This window comes from Pseudophryne corroboree, chromosome 11, assembly GCF_028390025.1.
Source record: "Pseudophryne corroboree isolate aPseCor3 chromosome 11, aPseCor3.hap2, whole genome shotgun sequence".
Taxonomy (NCBI): Eukaryota; Metazoa; Chordata; class Amphibia; order Anura; family Myobatrachidae; genus Pseudophryne; species Pseudophryne corroboree.
In genome coordinates this window covers 123,482,430-123,504,838 of record NC_086454.1, presented here as the reverse complement: position 1 = coordinate 123,504,838, position 22,409 = coordinate 123,482,430, and the positions used below count along the sequence as shown (strand labels likewise).

At 47.1% G+C, this 22,409-nt stretch overlaps 1 protein-coding gene across 1 annotated transcript in view; it reads right to left on the bottom strand.

The window, feature by feature from the left end:
- The window catches only part of DEAF1 (DEAF1 transcription factor), a 143,948-nt gene that overhangs the window by 59,260 nt on the left and 62,279 nt on the right, over window positions 1–22,409 (bottom strand). Inside the window, exons 2-6 of the mRNA XM_063944784.1 lie at window positions 20,114–20,202; window positions 19,891–20,020; window positions 16,428–16,574; window positions 15,246–15,385; window positions 634–699 (exon numbers count right to left, since the gene is read on the bottom strand). Of these exons, the coding sequence (XP_063800854.1) occupies window positions 634–699; window positions 15,246–15,385; window positions 16,428–16,574; window positions 19,891–20,020; window positions 20,114–20,202 (572 nt within the window). The remainder of the gene's footprint in view (window positions 1–633; window positions 700–15,245; window positions 15,386–16,427; window positions 16,575–19,890; window positions 20,021–20,113; window positions 20,203–22,409) is intronic.

The window sequence follows — 22,409 nt, the reverse complement described above, 5'->3', positions numbered from 1 at the left end:
TCACCCTCCCCCCCCCCCCCCCCACACACACACACACACACACACACACCACCGAAAACGCTTGGTCACGCTTGCGTTTTTCCTGACATTCCCAGAAAGTGACCAGTTACTACCGAAAAATGTCCGCTTCCTGTCAATCAACTTGCATACGCTTAGTGATCAAAAAAGACGCTGGATTTCGCGATTTGGCCTGGCGCGTGCGCTTAACGATCTGTACGCATGTGCAGTCGATCAATGATCGGCCGCCTTGCGAAATCGCACAACAGTGATCAAGTCTGAATCGGGACCTTAATATGCATCTGAGCTCATACTGTAGGACGTTTCTCATGTGCCTATTGTACATTGTGTTTGGGTAAGCGCTATTATAATCATCACCATTCTGACTTCAGCTACTATTCACTTAGTTGTGCTTTCATTCAATAGATTCACAGTAGAATGAGATTCTGTGTACATATATATACAGGTTTCGGCTAGAGGTTTTACATCTCAACACCTTAGTTTATGATTGCATTATGTGTGCCCATATAACTTTCTGTGCTCTTTATTGTCTCTTGTTTTGAATGAAATATAAAACAGTTTAACACACCCCGCATACCCAGCTCTCACTTGCTCTCTGGGAAATGAGGCCCTTACCAGGCTGAGGTCATCGCAGCAGGCTGCACAAGTACAGGACGCGGCATGAGGGGTCAGCAGGCCATCCTGAAAACACAGGTGCACGGTTATCTGCCAGGGTTACAGCATATCACAATGCAGAGCTCTTTAAGACAATGAGATTATAGTACAGTCGTAGAAGATGAAATTCACAGTGGGCCTGAATCGGTTCCCGATGGTTTAACAATGCATGCTGCAACGTACTGATGTTCTGTACATTGCACATGCGCAGTACGGGTCTGCGATATAGGAAGCAGTACGCATCATCAACAAGAACAAAAGAATTGAGACAGCGCTATTCACTTATAAAATCTTTTTAGTTTACTTTTCCATATGAATAATAAAGAATATAACATACAATTATACAATACAAGCATTAAACTATAGTGCCGGCCGGTACTAATAATATATTAACAATATATTTAAAAACTATACCATATCAACGCTGAATGTTTCCACTCTAAATCAACCTTTCCAACCACCTGTGTTACCACACTCTTGGTCCCTTTAATGGGAGTTTTCAATCCCAGAGTCAATATCACACAGTGGTTAGAAAACTAATCTATTTGGACAAAATACAATCTCAACCAAACACAGTATATAAATCATAAGAATAATTATTATAATCTATAAATAGCATCCATTTATCATAACAAATTAATTTATTAAAACACTGAACGTATAATGAGTGATGCAGCTGATAATTAATAATCAGCTACTATTGAACAGAGTCCATATATTCCAATCCAGATATTTGCCATAGGTTAGTATAATTAATACCGCAGATGGAACTCCTTTAATTATCGTCCATATATGTCAATCAATCTGTTTGTTAGTATTTATAGGGTACTTAATAATTCAGCTGTTAATAACGCAGTTAATTAGTATAGAATTGAAGATTAGTTGATTGTAATTAATATTTCAGCTGAAATATTAATTACAATCAACTAATCTTCAATTCTATACTAATTAACTGCTTTATTAACAGCTGAATTATTAAGTACCCTATAAATACTAACAAACAGATTGATTGACATATATGGACGATAATTAAAGGAGTTCCATCTGCGGTATTAATTATACTAACCTATGGCAAATATCTGGATTGGAATATATGGACTCTGTTCAATAGTAGCTGATTATTAATTATCAGCTGCATCATTCATTATACGTTCAGTGTTTTAATAAATTAATTTGTTATGATAAATGGATGCTATTTATAGATTATAATAATTATTCTTATGATTTATATACTGTGTTTGGTTGAGATTGTATTTTGTCCAAATAGATTAGTTTTCTAACCACTGTGTGATATTGACTCTGGGATTGAAAACTCCCATTAAAGGGACCAAGAGTGTGGTAACACAGGTGGTTGGAAAGGTTGATTTAGAGTGGAAACATTCAGTGATGATATGGTATAGTTTTTAAATATATTGTTAATATATTATTAGTACCGGCCGGCACTATAGTTTAATGCTTGTATTGTATAATTGTATGTTATATTCTTTATTATTCATATGGAAAAGTAAACTAAAAAGATTTTATACAAAGTGAATAGCGCTGTCTCAATTCTTTTGTTCTTGTTGGGTATATTCTTGGGTGAACTGGGATCAGTCCCCTGAGACTAGCTGCTTTCACCTTGTAAGGTGACAGCGCCAGGTGTATTTTCTTTTTAGTTACGCATTATCAACGTCTGATGTCGTTTGGCGGGGAATGCCTCCGTTTCCCAAAACAGAGGCGTGTCACCACCATTGTGGGGAAGTGCCAAGGCCAGGAACTCCGGAGGAGGACAGAGATTTCCTGGAGCTGCAGCAGGCGGCTTGCACAACCTCATGGGTCACGCAGATGGCCGATGGTGGCGCAGATGAGCCGATGCGACGCAGCTCAGATCATTAATGCAAGCATTAAGTGTGATGCCTCCTGCTGCATTACTGCTGCTTCCATGTAAGTGCTATTACTGCTGCTTTCATGTAAGCAGCAGCGTTAGCCACTCCAGTCAGATCTGAATGAGGCCCAGTATGCACTGCTACATAGCAAATGTCCAAGGCTACTTATGTTCTTTAGCCTAGTTAGATATAAGGCCTGATTCAGAGTTGCATGCTATACCCATGAGTGCAGTTGGACGATGTTTCAAGTCGTCAGTGCATGGGTCCCGATGGTCACCGCACAGAGGCGCAGAATGAATTTGGACACAGGGAGTGTGTGTTTTAGTGGGGATCTTGGGATGTAATTCGGGGACAGGGAAGGGGGGGTAGAACGGGTTTGCACAGTAGCAAAAAATGCAGAAACGCTCCTGCACCAGGGCCGTCTCAGATTTGTAGAACTTGCCCACGGCATTACAATAAAGACGCAGAAGCACCCTTATGTGACTCTGAATCAGACCCAAACCCCCTTGTTATAAGTTCCACTCAGCAGTATACCATGCACGATGCATATACTTCATACAAAGGACTGAATATATTACCCAACCTGCTGTAACATTTAGCTACCACAATATCCTGAGAAATGTTAAACATGACACATAAGATAACAGAAAATAACAGTACTCTAAATATTATTTAAACAGTTTGTCCACCTTGAATACAGTATAAGAGAGTTTTGTAGTTCAGGGGAAAAAAAGGAAATGCAGCTTTGTGTATATTTGGTTTGTGCTACATCCTTTGTTCTGTATGTTACAAGACTGCTAATGTTATCTGCAAAACGCTGCATATAAATTGCAAATTATATGACATCTATAGGAGGCTAGAGGAATTAATGTGCTTTTGCCAGTAAATTAGATAAACGGTTTAAGTCTATCTAAAGCAAATATGAAACATAAGTGATTTACAGAGTTTAATGGGAACCAGAGCAGCCCCATCCCCCGGAGCGGTTCTGATTATTACATAGTCATAGCACCATATACAGTAGGTCCATTAAATAAGTTACTCAGCCACAGTGGCGGAAATGAGAGGACAATACATTTTTAGGGATAAAGGAACACTATTATATATTCCATACATCAGAGCAATATTATAATGGTTGCCCACATATAATCATGCAAATGTTTATTTCATGTCTTCTTTTTTCACTGCGTCATTCATTAGTAAAGATAAATGTATACACAGTCATCAGACTAAGAACCTGCTAAGACTGGTGAAATAATAAGATTTTACTCACCGGTAAATCTATTTCTCGTAGTCCGTAGTGGATGCTGGGGACTCCGTAAGGACCATGGGGAATAGACGGGCTCCGCAGGAGACTGGGCACTCTAAGAAAGATTTAGTACTACTGGTGTGTTCTGGCTCCTCCCTCTATACCCCTCCTCCAGACCTCAGTTAAGGAAACTGTGCCCGGAAGAGCTGACATTACAAGGAAAGGATTTTGGAATCCAGGGTAAGACTCATACCATCCACACCAATCACACCGTATAACTTGTGATAAACTTACCCAGTTAACAGTATGAACAATCAACAAAGCATCAACCACGGATGCCAACATAACATAACCCTTTATTAAGCAATAACTATATACACGTATTGCAGAAAGTCCGCACTTGGGACAGGCGCCCAGCATCCACTACGGACTACGAGAAATAGATTTACCGTCGTAGTGGATGCTGGGGACTCCGTAAGGACCATGGGGATTATACCAAAGCTCCCAAACGGGCGGGAGAGTGCGGATGACTCTGCAGCACCGAATGGGCAAATACAAGGTCCTCCTCAGCCAGGGTATCAAACTTGTAGAATTTTGCAAAAGTGTTTGAACCCGACCAAGTAGCTGCTCGCCAAAGCTGTAATGCCGAGACCCCTCGGGCAGCCGCCCAAGAAGAGCCCACTTTCCTTGTGGAATGGGCTTTTATCGATTTTGGATGCGGCAATCCAGCCGCAGAATGAGCCTGCTGAATCGTGTTACAGATCCAGCGAGCAATAGTTTGCTTTGAAGCAGGAGCACCCAGCTTGTTGGATGCATACAGGATAAACAGCGAGTCAGTTTTCCTGACTCCAGCCGTTCTGGCCACATAAATCTTCAAAGCCCTGACTACATCAAGCAATTTGGAATCCTCCAAGTCACGAGTAGCCGTAGGCACCACAATAGGTTGGTTCAAATGAAAAGATGACACCACCTTCGGCAGAAATTGTGGACGAGTCCGCAATTCGGCCCTGTCCACATGGAAAACCAGATAGGGGCTTTTACATGACAAAGCCGCCAATAGCATGACCACCTTCCACGTGAGATACGTTAGCTCCACGGTCTTGAGCGGTTCAAACCAGTGGGATTTCAGGAAACCCAACACCACGTTAAGATCCCAAGGTGCCACTGGTGGCACAAAAGGGGGCTGAATATGCAGCACTCCCTTAACAAACGTCTGAACCTCAGGAAGAGAAGCCAGTTCTTTTTGAAAGAAAATGGATAGGGCCGAAATCTGGACCTTTATGGACCCCAACTTCAAGCCCATAGTCACTCCAGACTGTAGGAAGTGCAGGAACCGGCCCAGCTGGAATTCCTCTGTAGGGGCCTTCCTGGCCTCACACCAGGCAACATATTTTCGCCATATACGGTGACAGTGTTTTGCTGTCACGTCCTTCCTAGCCTTTATTAGCGTAGGAATAACTTCATCCGGAATGCCTTTTTCCGCTAGGATCCGGCGTTCAACCGCCATGCCGTCAAACGCAGCCGCGGTAAGTCTTGGAACAGACAGGGCCCCTGTTGCAACAGGTCCTGTCTGAGAGGCAGAGGCCATGGGTCCTCTGTGAGCATTTCTTGCAGTTCCGGGTACCAAGCCCTTCTTGGCCAATCCGGAACAATGAGTATTGTTCTCACTCCTCTTTTTCTTACGATTCTCAGCACCTTGGGTATGAGAGGAAGAGGAGGAAATACATAGACCGACTGGAACACCCACGGTGTTACTAGTGCGTCCACAGCTATCGCCTGAGGGTCCCTTGACCTGGCGCAATACCTTTTTAACTTTTTGTTGAGGCGGGACGCCATCATGTCCACCTGTGGCAGTTCCCATCGATTTGTAATCTGCGTGAAGACTTCTTGATGAAGTCCCCACTCTCCCGGGTGGAGGTCGTGCCTGCTGAGGAAGTCTGCTTCCCAGTTGTCCACTCCCGGAATGAACACTGCTGACGGTGCTTGCACGTGATTCTCCGCCCAACGAAGAATCCTGGTGGCTTCCGCCATCGCCACTCTGCTTCTTGTGCCGCCCTGGCGGTTTACATGAGCCACTGCAGTGATGTTATCTGACTGAATCAGCACTGGTTGGTTGCGAAGCAGAGGCTCCGCTTGACTCAGGGCGTTGTAAATGGCCCTTAGTTCCAGGATATTCATGTGCAGACAAGCCTCCTGACTTGACCACAACCCTTGGAAGTTTCTTCCCTGAGTGACTGCCCCCCATCCTCGGAGGCTCGCATCCGTGGTCACCAGGACCCAGTCCTGTATGCCGAACCTGCGGCCCTCGAGAAGGTGAGCACTCTGCAGCCACCACAGAAGAGACACCCTGGCCCTGGGGGACAGGGTGATCAGCCGATGCATCTGAAGATGCGATCCGGACCACTTGTCCAACAGATCCCACTGAAAGATCCTCGCATGGAACCTGCCGAAGGGAATGGCTTCGTATGATGCCACCATCTTTCCCAGGACTCGCGTGCAGTGATGCACCGACACCTGTTTCGGTTTTAAGAGTTCTCTGACTAGAGTCACGAGCTCCTGAGCCTTCTCCGCCGGGAGAAACACCTTCTTCTGGTCTGTGTCCAGAATCATGCCCAGAAAGGGCAGACGCGTCGTAGGAATCAGCTGCGACTTTGGGATATTCAGAATCCAGCCGTGCTGTTGCAACACTTCCTGAGAGTGTGTTACGCTGATGCTCTCTGGACCTCGTCTTAATGAGGAGATCGTCCAAGTATGGGATAATTGTGACTCCTTGCTTTCTCAGGAGCACCATCATTTCCGCCATTACCTTGGTAAATATTCTCGGTGCCGTGGAGAGCCCAAACGGCAACGTCTGGAATTGGTAATGACAGTCCTGTACCACAAATCTGAGGTATTCCTGATGAGGTGGATAAATGGGGACATGCAAGTAAGCATCCTTGATGTCCAGAGACACCATAAAATCCCCCTCTTCCAGGCTTGCAATGACCGCTCTGAGCGATTCCATTTTGAACTTGAATCTTTTCAGATAAATGTTCAGGGACTTTAAATTCAATATGGGTCTGACCGAACCGTCCGGTTTCGGTACCACAAACATTGTGGAATAGTATCCCCTTCCCTGTTGAAGGAGGGGAACCTGTACCACCAACTGCTGGAGATATAACTTGTGAATTGCCGCTAACACTACCTCCCTCTCCATGGGTGAAGCTGGCAGGGCCGATTTGAGGTAACGGTGAGGGGGCATCACTTCGAATTCCAGCTTGTATCCCTGAGACACAATCTGTATAGCCCAGGGATCCACCTGTGAGCGAACCCACTGGTGGCTGAAATTTCGGAGACGCGCCCCCACCGCTCCTGGCTCCGCCAGTGGAGCCCCAGCGTCATGCGGTGGATTTAGTGGAAGCCGGGGAGGACTTTTGTTCCTGGGAACTAGCTGTATGGTGCAGCTTCTTTCCTCTACCCCTGCCTCTGGCCAGAAAGGATGCACCTCTGACTTTCTTGCTTTTTTGTGATCGAAAGGACTGCATTTAGTAATACGGTGCTTTCTTAGGCTGTGGGGGAATATATGGCAAAAAAATTAACTTCCCAGCCGTAGCTGTGGAAACTAGGTCCGAGAGACCGTCCCCAAATAATTCCTCACCCTTGTAAGGTAAACCTCCATGTGCTTTTTGGAGTCGGCATCACCTGTCCATTGCCGAGTCCACAGGACCCTTCTGGCAGAAATCGACATTGCATTTATTCTAGAGCCCAGTAGGCAAATGTCCTTCTGGGCATCCCTCATATATTGGACAGCGTCTTTTATATGCCCCAGGGTCAGTAAAATAGTATCCTTGTCCAAGGTATCCAGTTCCTCAGACAGATTATCTATCCATGCTGCTACAGCACTACACATCCAGACCGACGCAATTGCCGGCCTCAGTAGAGTACCTGAATGCGTATAGACAGACTTCAGGAAACATTCCTGCTTCCTATCCGCAGGATACTTTAGAGAGGCCGTATCCTGTGACGGCAGGGCCACCTTTTTAGATAAGCGTGTCAGAGCTTTGTCTACCCTAGGGGAGGATTCCCAGCGCATCCTGTCCGTTGGCGGGAAAGGGTACGCCATAAGTAACCTTTTGGAAATCAGCACTTTCCTATCGGGGGAATCCCACGCTTTTTCCCATAACTCATTTAACTCATGTGAAGGGGGAAAAGTCACCTCTTGCTTTTTCTCCCCATACATATAAACCCTCTTGTCGGGGACAGGGTTTATCTCTGATATGTGCAATACATCCTTCATTGCTATAATCATGTAGCGGATGGCTTTAGCCATTTTAGGCTGCAATTTTGCATCATCGCCATCGACCCTGGAGTCAGAATCCGTGTCGATATCTGTGTCAACAATTTGGGATAGTGGGCGCTTCTGAGACCCTGACGGCCTCTGCGCTGTAGGATCAGGCATGGGCTGAGACCCCGACTGTCCCAAGGTTTCAGCTTTATCCAACCTTTTATGCAAGGAGTTTACATTATCATTTAACACCTTCCACATATCCATCCAATCAGGTGTCGGCGCCGTCGGCGGAGACACGTCATTCATCTGCACCTGCTCTGCCTCCACATAGCCCGCCTCGTCAAACATGTCGACACAAGCGTACCGACACAACACACACACAGGGGATGCTCTATATGAGGACAGGACCCCCACAAGGCCTTTTGGAGAGACAGAGAGAGAGTATGCCAGCACACACCCCAGCGCTATATAACCCAGGAATCACACAGTAACTTAGTGTTTACCCAGTAGCTGCTGTATATATGATTAATGCACTAAATTTATGTGCCGCCCCCCCTCTCTTTTTACCCTCTTTCTACCGTGAGTCTGCAGGGGAGAGCCTGGGGAGCTACCTCTCAGCGGAGCTGTGGAGAGAAAATGGCGCTGGTGAGTGCTGAGGAAGAAGCCCCGCCCCCTCAGCGGCGGGCTTCTGTCCCGCGATTTTGTGTAAAAATAATGGCGGGGGATCATGCATATTACAGTGCCCAGCTGTATATATGCTGCTTTTTGCCAAAAGGTACTCAATTGCTGCCCAGGGCGCCCCCCCCCCCCCCCTGCGTCCTGCACCCTACAGTGACCGGAGTGTGTGGGTTAGTGTGGGAGCAATGGAGCACAGCTGCAGTGCTGTGCGCTACCTCATATGAAGACCGGAGTCTTCTGCCGCCGATTTTGACGTCTTCTTGCTTCAACCCGCCGGCTTCTGTCTTCTGGCTCTGCGAGGGGGACGGCGGCGCGGCTCCGGGAACGGACGACCAAGGTTAAGTTCCTGTGTTCGATCCCTCTAGAGCTAATGGTGTCCAGTAGCCTAAGAAGCGCAACCTAGCCACAGTTAGTAGGTTTGCTTCTCTCCCCTCAGTCCCACGTAGCAGAGAGTCTGTTGCCAGCAGAAGCTCTCTGAAAATAAAAAAACCTAACTAAAATACTTTCTTAATAGCAAGCTCAGGAGAGCTCACTAAAATGCACCCAGCTCCTTCCGGGCACAGATTCTAACTGGGGTCTGGAGGAGGGGTATAGAGGGAGGAGCCAGTGCACACCAGTAGTACTAAATCTTTCTTAGAGTGCCCAGTCTCCTGCGGAGCCCGTCTATTCCCCATGGTCCTTACGGAGTCCCCAGCATCCACTAGGACGTTAGAGAAAATAAGATTTTAAACCTACCGGTAAATCTTTTTCTCTTAGTCCGTAGAGGATGCTGGGGACTCCGTAAGGACCATGGGGTATAGACGGGCTCCACAGGAGACATGGGCACTCTAAGACTTTAGATGGGTGTGAACTGGCTCCTCCCTCTATGCCCCTCCTACAGACCTCAGTTAAAGAACTGTGACCAGAGGAGACGGACAGTACCTACCAGTACATACCAGCCCACACCATCCACACCGTACAACATGGTATATACTAAACCAGTTAACAGTATGAATAAAACAGCATCAGCCAGAAACTGATCACAACTGTAACATAACCCTTATGTAAGCAACAACTATATACAAGCCTTGCAGAAATTGTCCGCACTGGGACGGGCGCCCAGCATCCTCTACGGACTAGGAGAAAAAGATTTACCGGTAGGTTTAAAATCTTATTTTCTCTTACGTCCTAGAGGATGCTGGGGACTCCAAAAGGACCATGGGGATTATACCAAAGTTCCAGACCGGGCGGGAGAGTGCGGATGACTCTGCAGCACCGATTGAGCAAACATGAGGTCCTCATCAGCCAGGGTATCAAACTTGTAGAATTTAGCAAAAGTGTTTGAACCCGACCAAGTAGCTGCTCGGCACAGCTGTAATGCCGAGACGCCTCGGGCAGCCGCCCAAGAAGAGCCCACCTTCCTAGTGGAATGGGCCTTTACCGAATTTGGTAACGGCAATCCAGCCGTAGAATGAGCCTGCTGAATCGTGTTGCAGATCCAGCGAGCAATAGTCTGCTTAGAAGCAGGAGCGCCAACCTTGTTGGCCGCATACAGGACAAACAGTGCCTCTGTTTTCCTAACCCGAGCTGTCCTGGCTACATAAATTTTTAAGGCCCTGACCGCATCAAGGGGCTTGGAATCCTCCAAGTCACCCGTAGCCACAGGCACCACAATAGGTTGGTTCACATGAAACGACGAAACCACTTTAGGTAGAAATTGAGAACGAGTCCTCAACTCTGCTCGATCTACATGGAAAATCAGATAGGGGCTCTTGTGAGACAAAGCCGCCAATTCGGACACCCGCCTCGCGGATGCCAAGGCCAACAACATGGCCACTTTCCAAGTGAGAAATTTTAATTCAACTGTTTGAAAAGGTTCAAACCAGTGTGATTTAAGGAACTGTAACACCACGTTAAGGTCCCACGGTGCCACTGGGGGCACAAAAGGAAGCTGTTTATGCAGCACTCCCTTTACAAAAGTCTGGACTTCTGGGAGAGAAGCCAATTCCTTCCGAAAGAATATAGATAAGGCCGAAATCTGCACCTTAATGGAGCCTAACTTTAGGCCCATATCCACTCCTGTCTGTAGAAAGTGGAGAAAACGACCCAGCTGAAAATTTCCCGTAGGAGCATTCTTGGCTTCACACCAAGACACATTTTTCTCCAGATACGTTGATAATGTTTCGCCGTTACTTCCTTCCTAGCTTTGATCAGAGTAGGGATGACTACCCTCGGAATACCTTTCCTAGCTAGGATTTGGTGTTCAACCGCCATGCCGTCAAACGTAACCGCGGTAAGTCTTGGAACACACAGGGACCCTGTTGCAACAGGTCCTCCCTGGGAGGAAGAGGCCACGGATCTTCTATTAGCATTTCCTGAAGATCTGAATACCAGGCCCTTCGAGGCCAATCTGGGACAATGAGTATTGTCTGCATTCTTGTTCGTCTTATGATTCTCAATATTTTTGAGATGAGTGGAAGTGGAGGGAACACATAGACCGACTGAAACACCCACGGTGTCACTAGGGTCCCTTGACCTGGAACAATACGTCCAAAGCTTTTTGTTGAGGCATGACGCCATCATGTCTATTTGAGGAAGTCCCCAACGACTTGTTACCTCTGCAAAGACCTCTTGATGAAGACCCCACTCTCCTGGATGGAGATCGTGTCTGCTGAGGAAGTCTGCTTTCCAGTTGTCTACTCCCGGAATGAAGACTGCTGAGAGAGTGCTTACATGATTTTCCGCCCAGCGAAGAATCCTGGTGGCTTCTGCCATTGCTGCTCTGCTCCTTGTCCCGCCCTGGCGGTTTACATGCGCCAAGGCTGTGACGTTGTCTGACTGAATCAGAATGGGTAGGTTGCGAAGAAGATTCTCCTCTTGTTGTAGGCCGTTGTATATGGCCCTTAATTCCAGCACATTGATGTGTAGACAAGCCTCCTGGCTTGACCATATTCCCTGAAAATTTCTTCCTTGTGTGACAGCTCCCCATCCTCGGAGGCTCGCGTCCGTGGTCACCAGAACCCAGTCTTGAATGCCGAACCTGCGACCCTCTAGAAGGTGAGCACTCTGGAGCCACCACAGGAGAGACACCCTTGCCCTGGGGGACAGGCTTATTCTCTGATGTATTTGTAGATGGGACCCTGACCACTTGTCCAGAAGGTCCCACTGAAAAGTTTTCGCATGGAACCTGCTGAACAGAATGGCCTCGTAGGCCGCCACCATCTTTCCCAATACTCAAGTGCATTGATGAACTGACACTCTTTTTGGTTTTAGCAGGTCCCTGACCATGTTCTGGAGTTCCCGGAACCAACTGCGACTTTGGTAGATTTGGAATCCAGCCGTGTTGTTGTAGTACTCTCAGGGTGAGAGACAGGCTTTTCAGTAACTGATCACTCGATCTTGTCTTTATCAGGAGATCGTCCAAGTATGGGATATTCGTGACTCCTTGCTTGCGCAGTAGCACCATCATTTCCGCCATTACCTTGGTGAAAATTCTCGGGGCCGTGGAAAGCCCAAACGGCAACGTCAGAAACTGGTAATGACAATCCTGTACAGCGAATCTCAGGTACGCCTGATGAGGCGGATATATGGGGACATGAAGGTATGCATCCTTTATGTCTAGTGACACCATAAAATCCCCCCCTTCCAGGCTGGAGATCACTGCCCGGAGAGATTCCATCTTGAATTTGATCCTCTTCAAATATAGGTTCAGGGATTTTAGATTCAGAATCGGTCTGACCGAGCCATCCGGCTTTGGGACCACAAATAGGGTTGAATAAAACCCCTTCCCCTGTTGCATTAGGGGAACCTTGATAATCACTTGCTGTTGACACAGCTTTTGTATGGCAGCTGAAACTATTTCCCTCTCTGGGGGAGAAGCTGGCAAAGCTGCATTGAAAAATCGGGAGGAGGCACCTCTTCGAACTCCAGTTTGTAGCCTTGGGATACAATTTCGACCGCCCAAGGATCCAAATTCGACTGAACCCAGACCTGGCTGAAGAGTCGAAGACGTGCCCCCACCGGTGCGGACTCCCTCAGCGGAGCCCCAGCGCCATGCGGTGGATTTTGTAGAGGCCGGGAGGACTTTTGTTCCTGGAAACTAGCCGTAGCTGGCGTTCTTTTCCCTCTACCTCTACCTCTGGCGAGGAAGGAAGAGCCCCGACCCATTCTGAACTTATGCGACCGAAAGGACTGCATCTGGTATTGAGGTTTGTTTGTTTTTGCTGTGGGGGAACGTAAGGCAAAAAAGACTTACCCGCGGTAGCTGTGGAAACCAGGTCCGCGAGGCACTCCCCAAATAAAACTTCACCTTTGTAAGGTAAAGCCTCCATATGTCTCTTTGAATCAGCATCACCTGTCCATTGACGGGTCCACAGGGAACTTCTAGCAGAAATTGCCATGGCATTGGCTCTTGAACTCAACAGCCCAATATCTCTCGCAGCCTCTCTCATATATAACGCTGCGTCCTTAATGTGACCCAAGGTCAACAAAATACTATCTACTAGGGTGTCAATGTCAGATGACAAGTTATCTGCCCACGCTGCAATGGCGCTACCCACCCATGCCGACGCTACTGCCGGTCTGAGCAGGGCACCCGTATGCGTATAGATTGATTTTAAGGTAGTTTCCTGTCTGCGATCAGCAGGATCCTTGAGGGCTGCCGTGTCCGGGAACGGTAGTGCAACCTTTTTGGACAAGCGCGTCAAAGTCTTGTCCACCGTGGGTGAGGATTCCCACCGTAACCTGTCCTGTGAGGGGAAAGGATACGCCATAATAATTTTCTTGGGAACCTGCAGTCTCTTGTCTGGAGTTTCCCAAGCTTTTTTTTTTTTTTAAATAAAGTGTTCAGCTCATGAGATGGGGGAAACGTTACCTCAGGTTTCTTTTCCTTAAACATGCAGATCCTCGTGTCAGGGACAGAGGGGTCCTCTGTGATATGCAAAACATCTTTTATTGCAATAATGATATAATGAATACTCTTGGCCACCCTTGGGTTCAACCTTGCATCATCATAGTCGACACTGGAGTCGGAATCCGTGTCTGCTATCTGGGAAAGGGGACGTTTATGAGACCCCGAAGGGCCTTGTGACACAGTCAAAGCCATGGCTTGACTCCCTGCTTTTTTTATGAAATAAGGTCACATTTGCATTTAAAACATTCCACATATCCAACCCATCCGGTGTCGGCTGTGCCGACGGAGACACCACAATCATCTGCTCTGCATCCTCCCTAGACGAGCCTTCCGCTTCAGACATGCCGCACACACGTACTGACACCCCCACACACACTGGGATATATGAATATGGGGACAGCCCCCCAATAAGGCCCTTTGGAGAGACAGAGAGAGAGTATGCCAGCACACACCCAGCGCCACTGGACACTGGAAACAAAATCCCAGCCTGTACAGCGCTCTTCTCTGCAGCTTGCCTGTGGAGAAAATGGCGCTGGTTAGTGCTGGAGGATCAAGCCCCGCCCCCTCAACGGCGGGCTTCGGTCCCGCTAATTTTTTTATACTGGCGGGGGTTTTATAATATACTGCCTCCGCAGTATCTGATACTGGTGCCAGTCTTATTTGAGGTAATTATTGCTGCCCAGGGCGCCCCCCCTGCGCCCTGCACCCTTGCTGTGCCTTGTGTGTGTTTGTGGGAGCAATGGCTGCGCGGTACCTCTCTGAAGATCTGAAGTCTTCTGCCGCCTTTGAAGTTTTCTTTCTTCATATACTCACCCGGCTTCTATCTTCCGGCTCTGTGAGGAGGACAAGGCGCGGCTCCGGGACAAACAGCGAGGACGACACCTGTGTTCCGACCCTCTGGAGCCAATGGTGTCCAGTAGCCTAAGAAGCAGAGCCCATCAGTCCAGGAAAGTGGGTCTGCTTCTCTCCCCTCAGTCCCACAATGCAGGGAGCCTGTTGCCAGCAGTGCTCCCTGAAAATAAAAAACCTAACAAAAGTCTTTTCAGAGAAACTCAGTAGAGCTCCCCTAGTGTGCAACCAGTCTCCTCTGGGCACAGGATCTAACTGAGGTCTCGAGGAGGGGCATAGAGGGAGGAGCCAGTTCACACCCATCTAAAGTCTTAGAGTGCCCATGTCTCCTGCGGAGCCCGTCTATACCCCATGGTCCTTACAGAGTCCCCAGCATCCTCTAGGATGTAAGAGAAATTATATTGGAGTTTGTATACTCTCCCCATGCTTGTGTGGGTTGCTTGCATGTACTCCAGTTTCCTGGCACTATCCACAAATATACTGGTAGGTTAATTGGTTACTGAAAAAAACTAACCCTGGTGTGTATGTGCATGTATGTGTGTATGTGCGTGTGTGCGTGTATGTGCATGTGTGTGTGTATACATGTGGTAGGGAATATAGTAAACTCCACTGGGGCAGGGACTGATGTGAATGGACAAATATTCTCTGTAAAGCGCTGCAGAATATGTGTGCGCTATATAGATAACTTAAATAAATATTAGACATGGCTGATCTCTGCACCCAACATACATAACTACTGGCAACATTACCAGCCAATACCACCCATTACGTACTTACCTGTATAAGGCACTGCAGTGGTCTCCCTGCATAACGGATACTTCTTTTCCAGTCTTTGCTGCTGGCTCTGCCTGCCATGGCTTCAAACTCAGTAGGAGTGTACCACCCATCAGAGTGCTTCACACAGCGGCCTCGACCCCCTATTAGATCACACACACAAGTGCTGAAAAGTACATCACACACACAATGGCTTCAGATTTTGAATGTATATAACACAGACAATGGCGTCAGATTTTGAATGTACATCACACAGACAATGGCGTCAGATTCTGAATGTACATCACACAGACAATGGCTTCAGATTTTGAATGTATATAACATAGACAATGGCGTCAGATTTTGAATGTACATCACACAGACCATGGCGTCAGATTTTGAATGTACATCACACAGACAATGGCGTCAAATTTTGAATTTTGTTAACTGTGATCTTAACATTTCCCATACATCTCTCTCTGTAAGACCATGGCATTGATTTATACAAGGTGATAATGCGAAAGCAAAATGCACTGTTTCCATTATATCAGTGAAGTCATGAGAGTAACAGTACCTCTCTAAGCGTCATATTAGTATATTATAACTAAACTGGTTTATAGCCATGTATTATTTATTTAATTCCAGTTATTTATATAGCGCACACATATTCTGCAGCGCTTTACAGAGAATACTTGGCTATTCACATCGGTCCCTGCCCCAGTGGAGCTTACAGTCTATATTCCCTACCACATGTACACACACACATTCATACTAGGGTTAATTTTGTTGGGATCCAATTGACCTACCAGTATATTTTTGGATTGTGGGAGGAGACCGGAGTACCCGGAGGAAACCCACCCAAGTACAGGGAGAATATACAAACTCCGCACAGTTAGAGCCATGGTGGGAATCGAACCCATGACCTCAGTGCTGTGAGACAGTAATGCTAACCATTACACCATCCGTACTCGTTATAAAATAACTTCCTTGTATAATCTGCACCTACTGTACTCCGTGTCCCGTGACAGTAAGGGATAGCTCCCAATCACCACTAACTGATGGGGACATACACAGTTTTTACACATAAAAAAAAAAAAAAAGTACAGATAGGAATATTTTCACTCTTACAGGATCAGTCCTTAAAAGTGCCTTGTTGTGAACACCTTATGTGTCATCATTCAGAAATGTGCAGGTATCATACCGTACCTGATCCTAGGCGGTTCTTGTACAGGATCCCACTGATATTACGACACCGTACAGGCAATTCATTATCATACACTGACTGATCCCAGTTGTATTTTGTGCAATCTTTGTCTGCTCCAGGGGACTGTGGGGTGGACGACCCATCAGATCCTAAACACAGTGAAATAGTTAATAAAATAGTAATCAAAGGAGATGTTTCGCTTTTTTTAACAGTCATTGTTTAAATCTTGCATCCAATGTGTCACAGATAGCCTTTACAGCACACAACCTGTCTGAGTATTTCACAGTATGATCCAGAGACTGGAAGCAGTCTATCAGGTTCAGGTAACACGGAGACAGAACTGACCATACAGTCACATTCTAGAAACAGAATGCGGTCAACTTGTCTACAATCACAATCCCAACAACCATTGACCAACGGTCAAAATCCCGACAAGGTCAAAATCCCGACATTTAAAATGTCGACAGGTCAAAAAGTAGACATGCGTTTTTCAGGATATTTTTATTGAAACTGACTTACATACTTTACCCTCCCAGTGGACCTTGGAGGGGGAATATAATAGTGTGCCGAGCGCAGCGAGCCACGCGAGGGGGCGCGGTACACCTATACGGTATCCATGTCAACCTATGTCGACATACACACCAAAAAACAGTGAAAAACTTCTGTGGACTTTTTGAACTGTCAACATTTTTAATGTCGGTATTTTGACCTTGTCAGCATTTTAAATGTTGGTATTTTGACCGTCGGTATTTTGATTGTAGGTATTTCATACTGTCCCCCATAAAAACTTGGAACATGCTTTTACTGTGACCAAGTCCCAGCAATATCAATCACTATAATACAGGCAAAGCAAGTAAATAATGTAACCACTGTGCCGTAACAGCAAACACAGACCCACAGGACACTTATGTATTTACAGATGAACGGATCATGCCCTTGCACTTGGGGAGGTGGATCCAGGCACTAATGTGCAAGGGCAGTAAAATAACAGCATGCAAACACTAGCTGACGTGTCCTATTCTGAGTTACATGCATCCTGGAATACATTAGGTACAATATGTGGCTCTGTAGCTACAAATACTTGTTGAGAGAAGATGATGATAATGATGAAGAGTGTGACGTGTTTGCTCCAGGTGTTAGATGCAGGGCCGTTTCTTGGGGCAGGCGAGCAGAGCAACCGCACTGGGCGCCCGCCGCGGCACTAAATGTGGCTCCCTGCTATCCCCTCCTATTTCTCCCTGAGTAACCCGCTTGGGGGGCGGAGTTTCACGGAATGACGCGGTTGCGCCATTACGTCACGACGCAACCCCGTCACTCCGCGAAACCCCCCCCCCTGAGCGGAGTACAGAGGGGGATCCAAGTTAGGAAGAGGGAAAGGCCGGCGCGAGGAGCGACTGGTGAGGCGGGCCGAAGAGCAGTAATCGCCTCTGTAAGTATTCTCTCTCTCTCTCTCTAAAATGGGGACACCTGCCGTAATGTGTGAAATGGGGACTCTTGCCTGCCGTAGTGTGGGGATTTAATGTATCAAGGGCATTGCGGTGTGTGGCATAATATGGTGCAGGGGGCATTACTGTGTGGGACTTAATATGGTAGAATTTCTTTTTCATGTGGTGGTCGTGATCTGTTGGAGCAGGGTCAAAAACTGGATTGTGAGGTAGTCTTTTCAGATGAGGCCATTTAAATGAGGCCACACCCATTTAGATGAGGCCACGCCACCTTGCCGAGTGCGCGCGCAAGTTTTTTTCTTATCTAGGTGTGGGGGGGGGGGGGGGGGGGGCATTTTTTTACGTCATGGGGGGGCGCATTTTTAAATCTCGCACTGGGAGACAAATTGGTTAGATGTAAGGTGACAGGTGCCATAAGAGTTATGCAGGTGCAGAACCGCATGTGCGCAAGATTTATCTCTACTCATACACAAAAGGGGCATCTTTACAGCCAACTCTAAATCAGGGACCATGATGTGGATAGAAAAAGACTACAAATCCCAGTATACAGAATACGCTCTTGAGGGGGCTTCTATTTAATGTGCTAAACTCATTTCTGGAATACTAATATAAAGTCAAACAGAAACACTATGGACACGTCATATTATAAATACAGTGCGCTCCATTGGTGATAAAAGAAAACAATAAAAAAAATCTTAATTTTATATAGTAACTGTTATGTATATAAAGTCAGCATGTTCCATTGCGTGTTACACTTGGGAAGTATACAATGTGTTCATGAGATTATGAGCTATTTGCTTGTGACGTTTCAAAGTTAATTTTAGTAATTTAATTCCTTGCATAATCTATTATGTAAATGTTGAGAATTGTGTACTCGGCACAGCCAATGCTTGCATGTAGTGCTGAATCCTTTTTCAGTCATATTTGTTATTAAACTGCGGATTAGGGATTACACTTTGAATCCTTAGCTACAAACACTAACCAACAACTAAAAATCGGGCAATATAGTTTTATGAGAAACTCAATTTAAACTCCCAGTAAAGTTCTACCACACCTAAATGGTCACTGTAAATATAATAGTAATGTTACAGTAGCCTGTGCTGTACCCACAGAAACCAGCCACTTGGCTTCATCAGTTCTGTGCATAACTGGGCAGAGCTAACAGCATGCCGACGCTAGCTGAGCTTTAAACACTTACTGTAGAACGTAATCCTTGTAAAGATAGCAATAAAGTTATACTAAGGACAATCCCGCTTCATTATGACCATCCCCTTGTAGGTGTCGTACCTCCGTTACCAAAACCCAGGTACTGCTCCATGCTACTGTATATGCCCTCCTTTCCCAAACTCTGCCATTACAGTCCAGGGTTTAAGGATGTCCATGCTTGAATCAAATTGACTGAGGTACTAATTAAGTCCCTTGTGCTCAACATGGATAAAGTGGCACCGAAAGGACCTGTTGGAGGGGCCCTGGGACCCACTGCCCCCTCCCCCTTTCATGTCGCAGAAAGCCAGACAGGAGAGAGAGAACTGACTGTCTCTGCAGCAGGCGCTCTCCCCAGCCCAGGAAATGCTGCTCAGTGCTGTGTGCTGAGCTGGGAGAGAGAGGCAGCCACAGTGGCAGCCTGTCCTCTCTCTCCATGCGTGGGTGCGAGCAATTATATCCCGAACCCCACCAGCCACCGCCCTGGACACCAGCACCCCCCATCCTGGACACCGGCATCCCCCTGTGTGGAGCGAGTGTCTGCTTCGCGGCCGCAAAAAACTTATAATTCTTATGTTTTTTAATGGTGCAGGTCTGACCATGCCCCCTCCATCTGGCCACGCCCCGCCAGAACTGTCAGCACTCCTGCGTGGATATTATTAAAAACGGAAATGTAATGGCGGAGTTTGGTTAAGTCTACAATATAGTATTTGTGTCCTGCAGTATACAACATGCAGAAAATTGTATGGTGGTGTATGCACTGTCTGGGCTACGTGTCTATACATCTTGCAGGACACATGCATGACATTCTTCTCACCTGGTGTCACTGAAGCTGTTGGCACTTTAATGTTCTGGGTTTCCACGATGCTCCCATCAGTGTGCACCACAATCAGCGTGGCTTTCTCAGTGCTCAAGCTGTCTCCAATCTGTAGGGAAGCCCTCTCTGCCTGCAATTTACATGACAATACAAAGGATATTGTGAATAGTATCACCTTGCAGGTGACCCAAATGAGACTATTGTTCCGATAGCATATACTCACAAGGACATGATCAGACAGAGCGGCCGTGCTGGCCACTGACGTGGTGAAAACATTCTCCCCTGGAGCTCCGACGCTGGACACTGTGACCTCTACAGGGTAAGACAGGATATTAAACTGATATAAAACATCTTACAGGATATTGTGTACAAGTATGAATAGAAGGAAATTAGTTATTTTGACTTCCAATGTCATCTCTATGCTGATGATACACAAATATACCTTTCCTTCTGGACCTCTCCCCCACTCTCCTCACTCCTATCTTCAACTGTCTCTCTGCTATCTCTTCTCGGATGTCCCAGCGCTTTCTGAAGGGGGGTACACACGGAGCGATGTTCACTTAACTTCTAAGCCAGGGCTGGCCAAACCGGTCCTCGAGATCTATCAACAGTTCATGTTTTCCAGGCCTCCTGGAGATCTGTAGAATTGTCAGTTAGGAATGAATGCAGCACATCTTAATTAGTAATGACTACACCTGTGCACCAGCTAAGTGGTCTGGAAAATGTGAACCGTTTGTAGATCTCGAGGACCGGCTCGACCAGCCCTGTTCTAAGCAATCTGACTAGATTGCTTAGAAATTAAGAACACATCGTTACGTGTGTAGGGGTGCGGCGACAGCGATGCGCAGTCCAGCGCGTCGCTATCGCCAGTGCTAGATTGGCCTGCATGCAGGCACAATCTAGAAGATCGCTGATTTCACCGCTGGGTGAAATGAGCGGCCCGCCCGTCCGCCCCCCCCTCGCCCAGCACACATTGCACTGTGCTGAGCGGGGGGAGAGATGTGTGCTGAGTGGTCACTGATGGATCGTTCAGCAAACATCTCCCTCCACATCTCCTCGTCAGTACTGCTCTTTAAACTTAACATGCCTAACAGGCCCTACATATTAGGCAATTTCACTGACAGATATGAACGTTCTCGTTCATTAATGAACGAGATATCATTCATATCTTTCAGTGTGTAGGCACCAATGATGAACACTGCACGGCCCCGCCCGCGCTCGTTCATCGTTGGTGCCGGGTCGCTTATACATACAGGCCAATCAGGACAAACGGGTATGATGGGTCGTTGGGTCGACTCAACTTAATCGACAGTCATTAGGTCGACATGGGCATTGGGTCGACACATGTACTAGGTCGACGGGTGAAAATGTCGACATGAGTTTTTGGACTGTTCTTGGTGTAATTTTCTTCGTAAAGTGACGGGGAACTCCAATTAGTGCACCGTGACCCCTAGCATGGCGAGCGAAGGCAAGGTGCTTTGCATTGCTCAGCACAGGTTACCGTTCCAATCGTAGTCCACGTGGATCGTTAAGTATGGAAAAATCCAAAAAATGAAAAATTTTTTTTGAAAAACTCATGACGACCTAATGCATGTCGTCCTTCAGTGGTCGACCTAATGACCTAAGCTGTGTTGACCTAACGACCGTGTCTCAGACAATCTCGCCCATATTAACATGCACTGCTATGGGTATGGGGCCGGGTGATGGGGTAGTGAAGAAACTTCAACCCCCCCCCCCCCCCCCCCCTCTGCCGCTGGGTCGCCCGCCGGCCGTATCAGCCGTCGGACACCTCGGCGGAATATCGCCTAACGTGTGGGGCCCTTTACACTGAGCTGATAATCTTCCCACCCTCCCGCACAACCTCACCTCACACAATTTAATTATCTATTGATTGCACAACTATCTCCTCTAGCCCCCAAGTGCGCTGTCTTGGAGTAATCCTTGACTCCTCCCTCTCCTTCAAACCACATTCAGCACCTCTCACAAACCTGCCATCTTCATCTCAAAAATATTTCCAGGATCAGACCCTTTCTGAGCCAGGATGCTACTAAGACCCTTATCCACTCACTGGTCATCTCCAGACTGGACTACTGTAATCTCCTCCTGACTGTCATTCCTGACAAATACATCTCTCCAATCCAATCTATCCTCAATGCTGCTGCCCGGCTCATCTTCCTCACCAAACGCACTACGTCCACCTCCCCTCTCTTACAAGACCTTCACTGGCTCCCCTTCCCTTTCAGAATCCATTTAAAGCTTCTCACACTCGCCTACAAGCGCCCACCCACTCCTCTCCCATTTACATCTCTGACCTTATCTCCCTTTACACTCCCATCCGTCCTCTTCACTCTGCTAATGCACGTTGACTCTCCTGCCTACTGATTACTTCCTCCCACTTCTACCTCCAAGATTTTTCACGTGCTTCTCCCTTTCTCTGGAATTCCCTACCTCTCCCCCTCAGACTCTCCATGCTCTCTATGTACTCCATCTGTGTTACCCCTGTCTGTCTACCCCTCCCC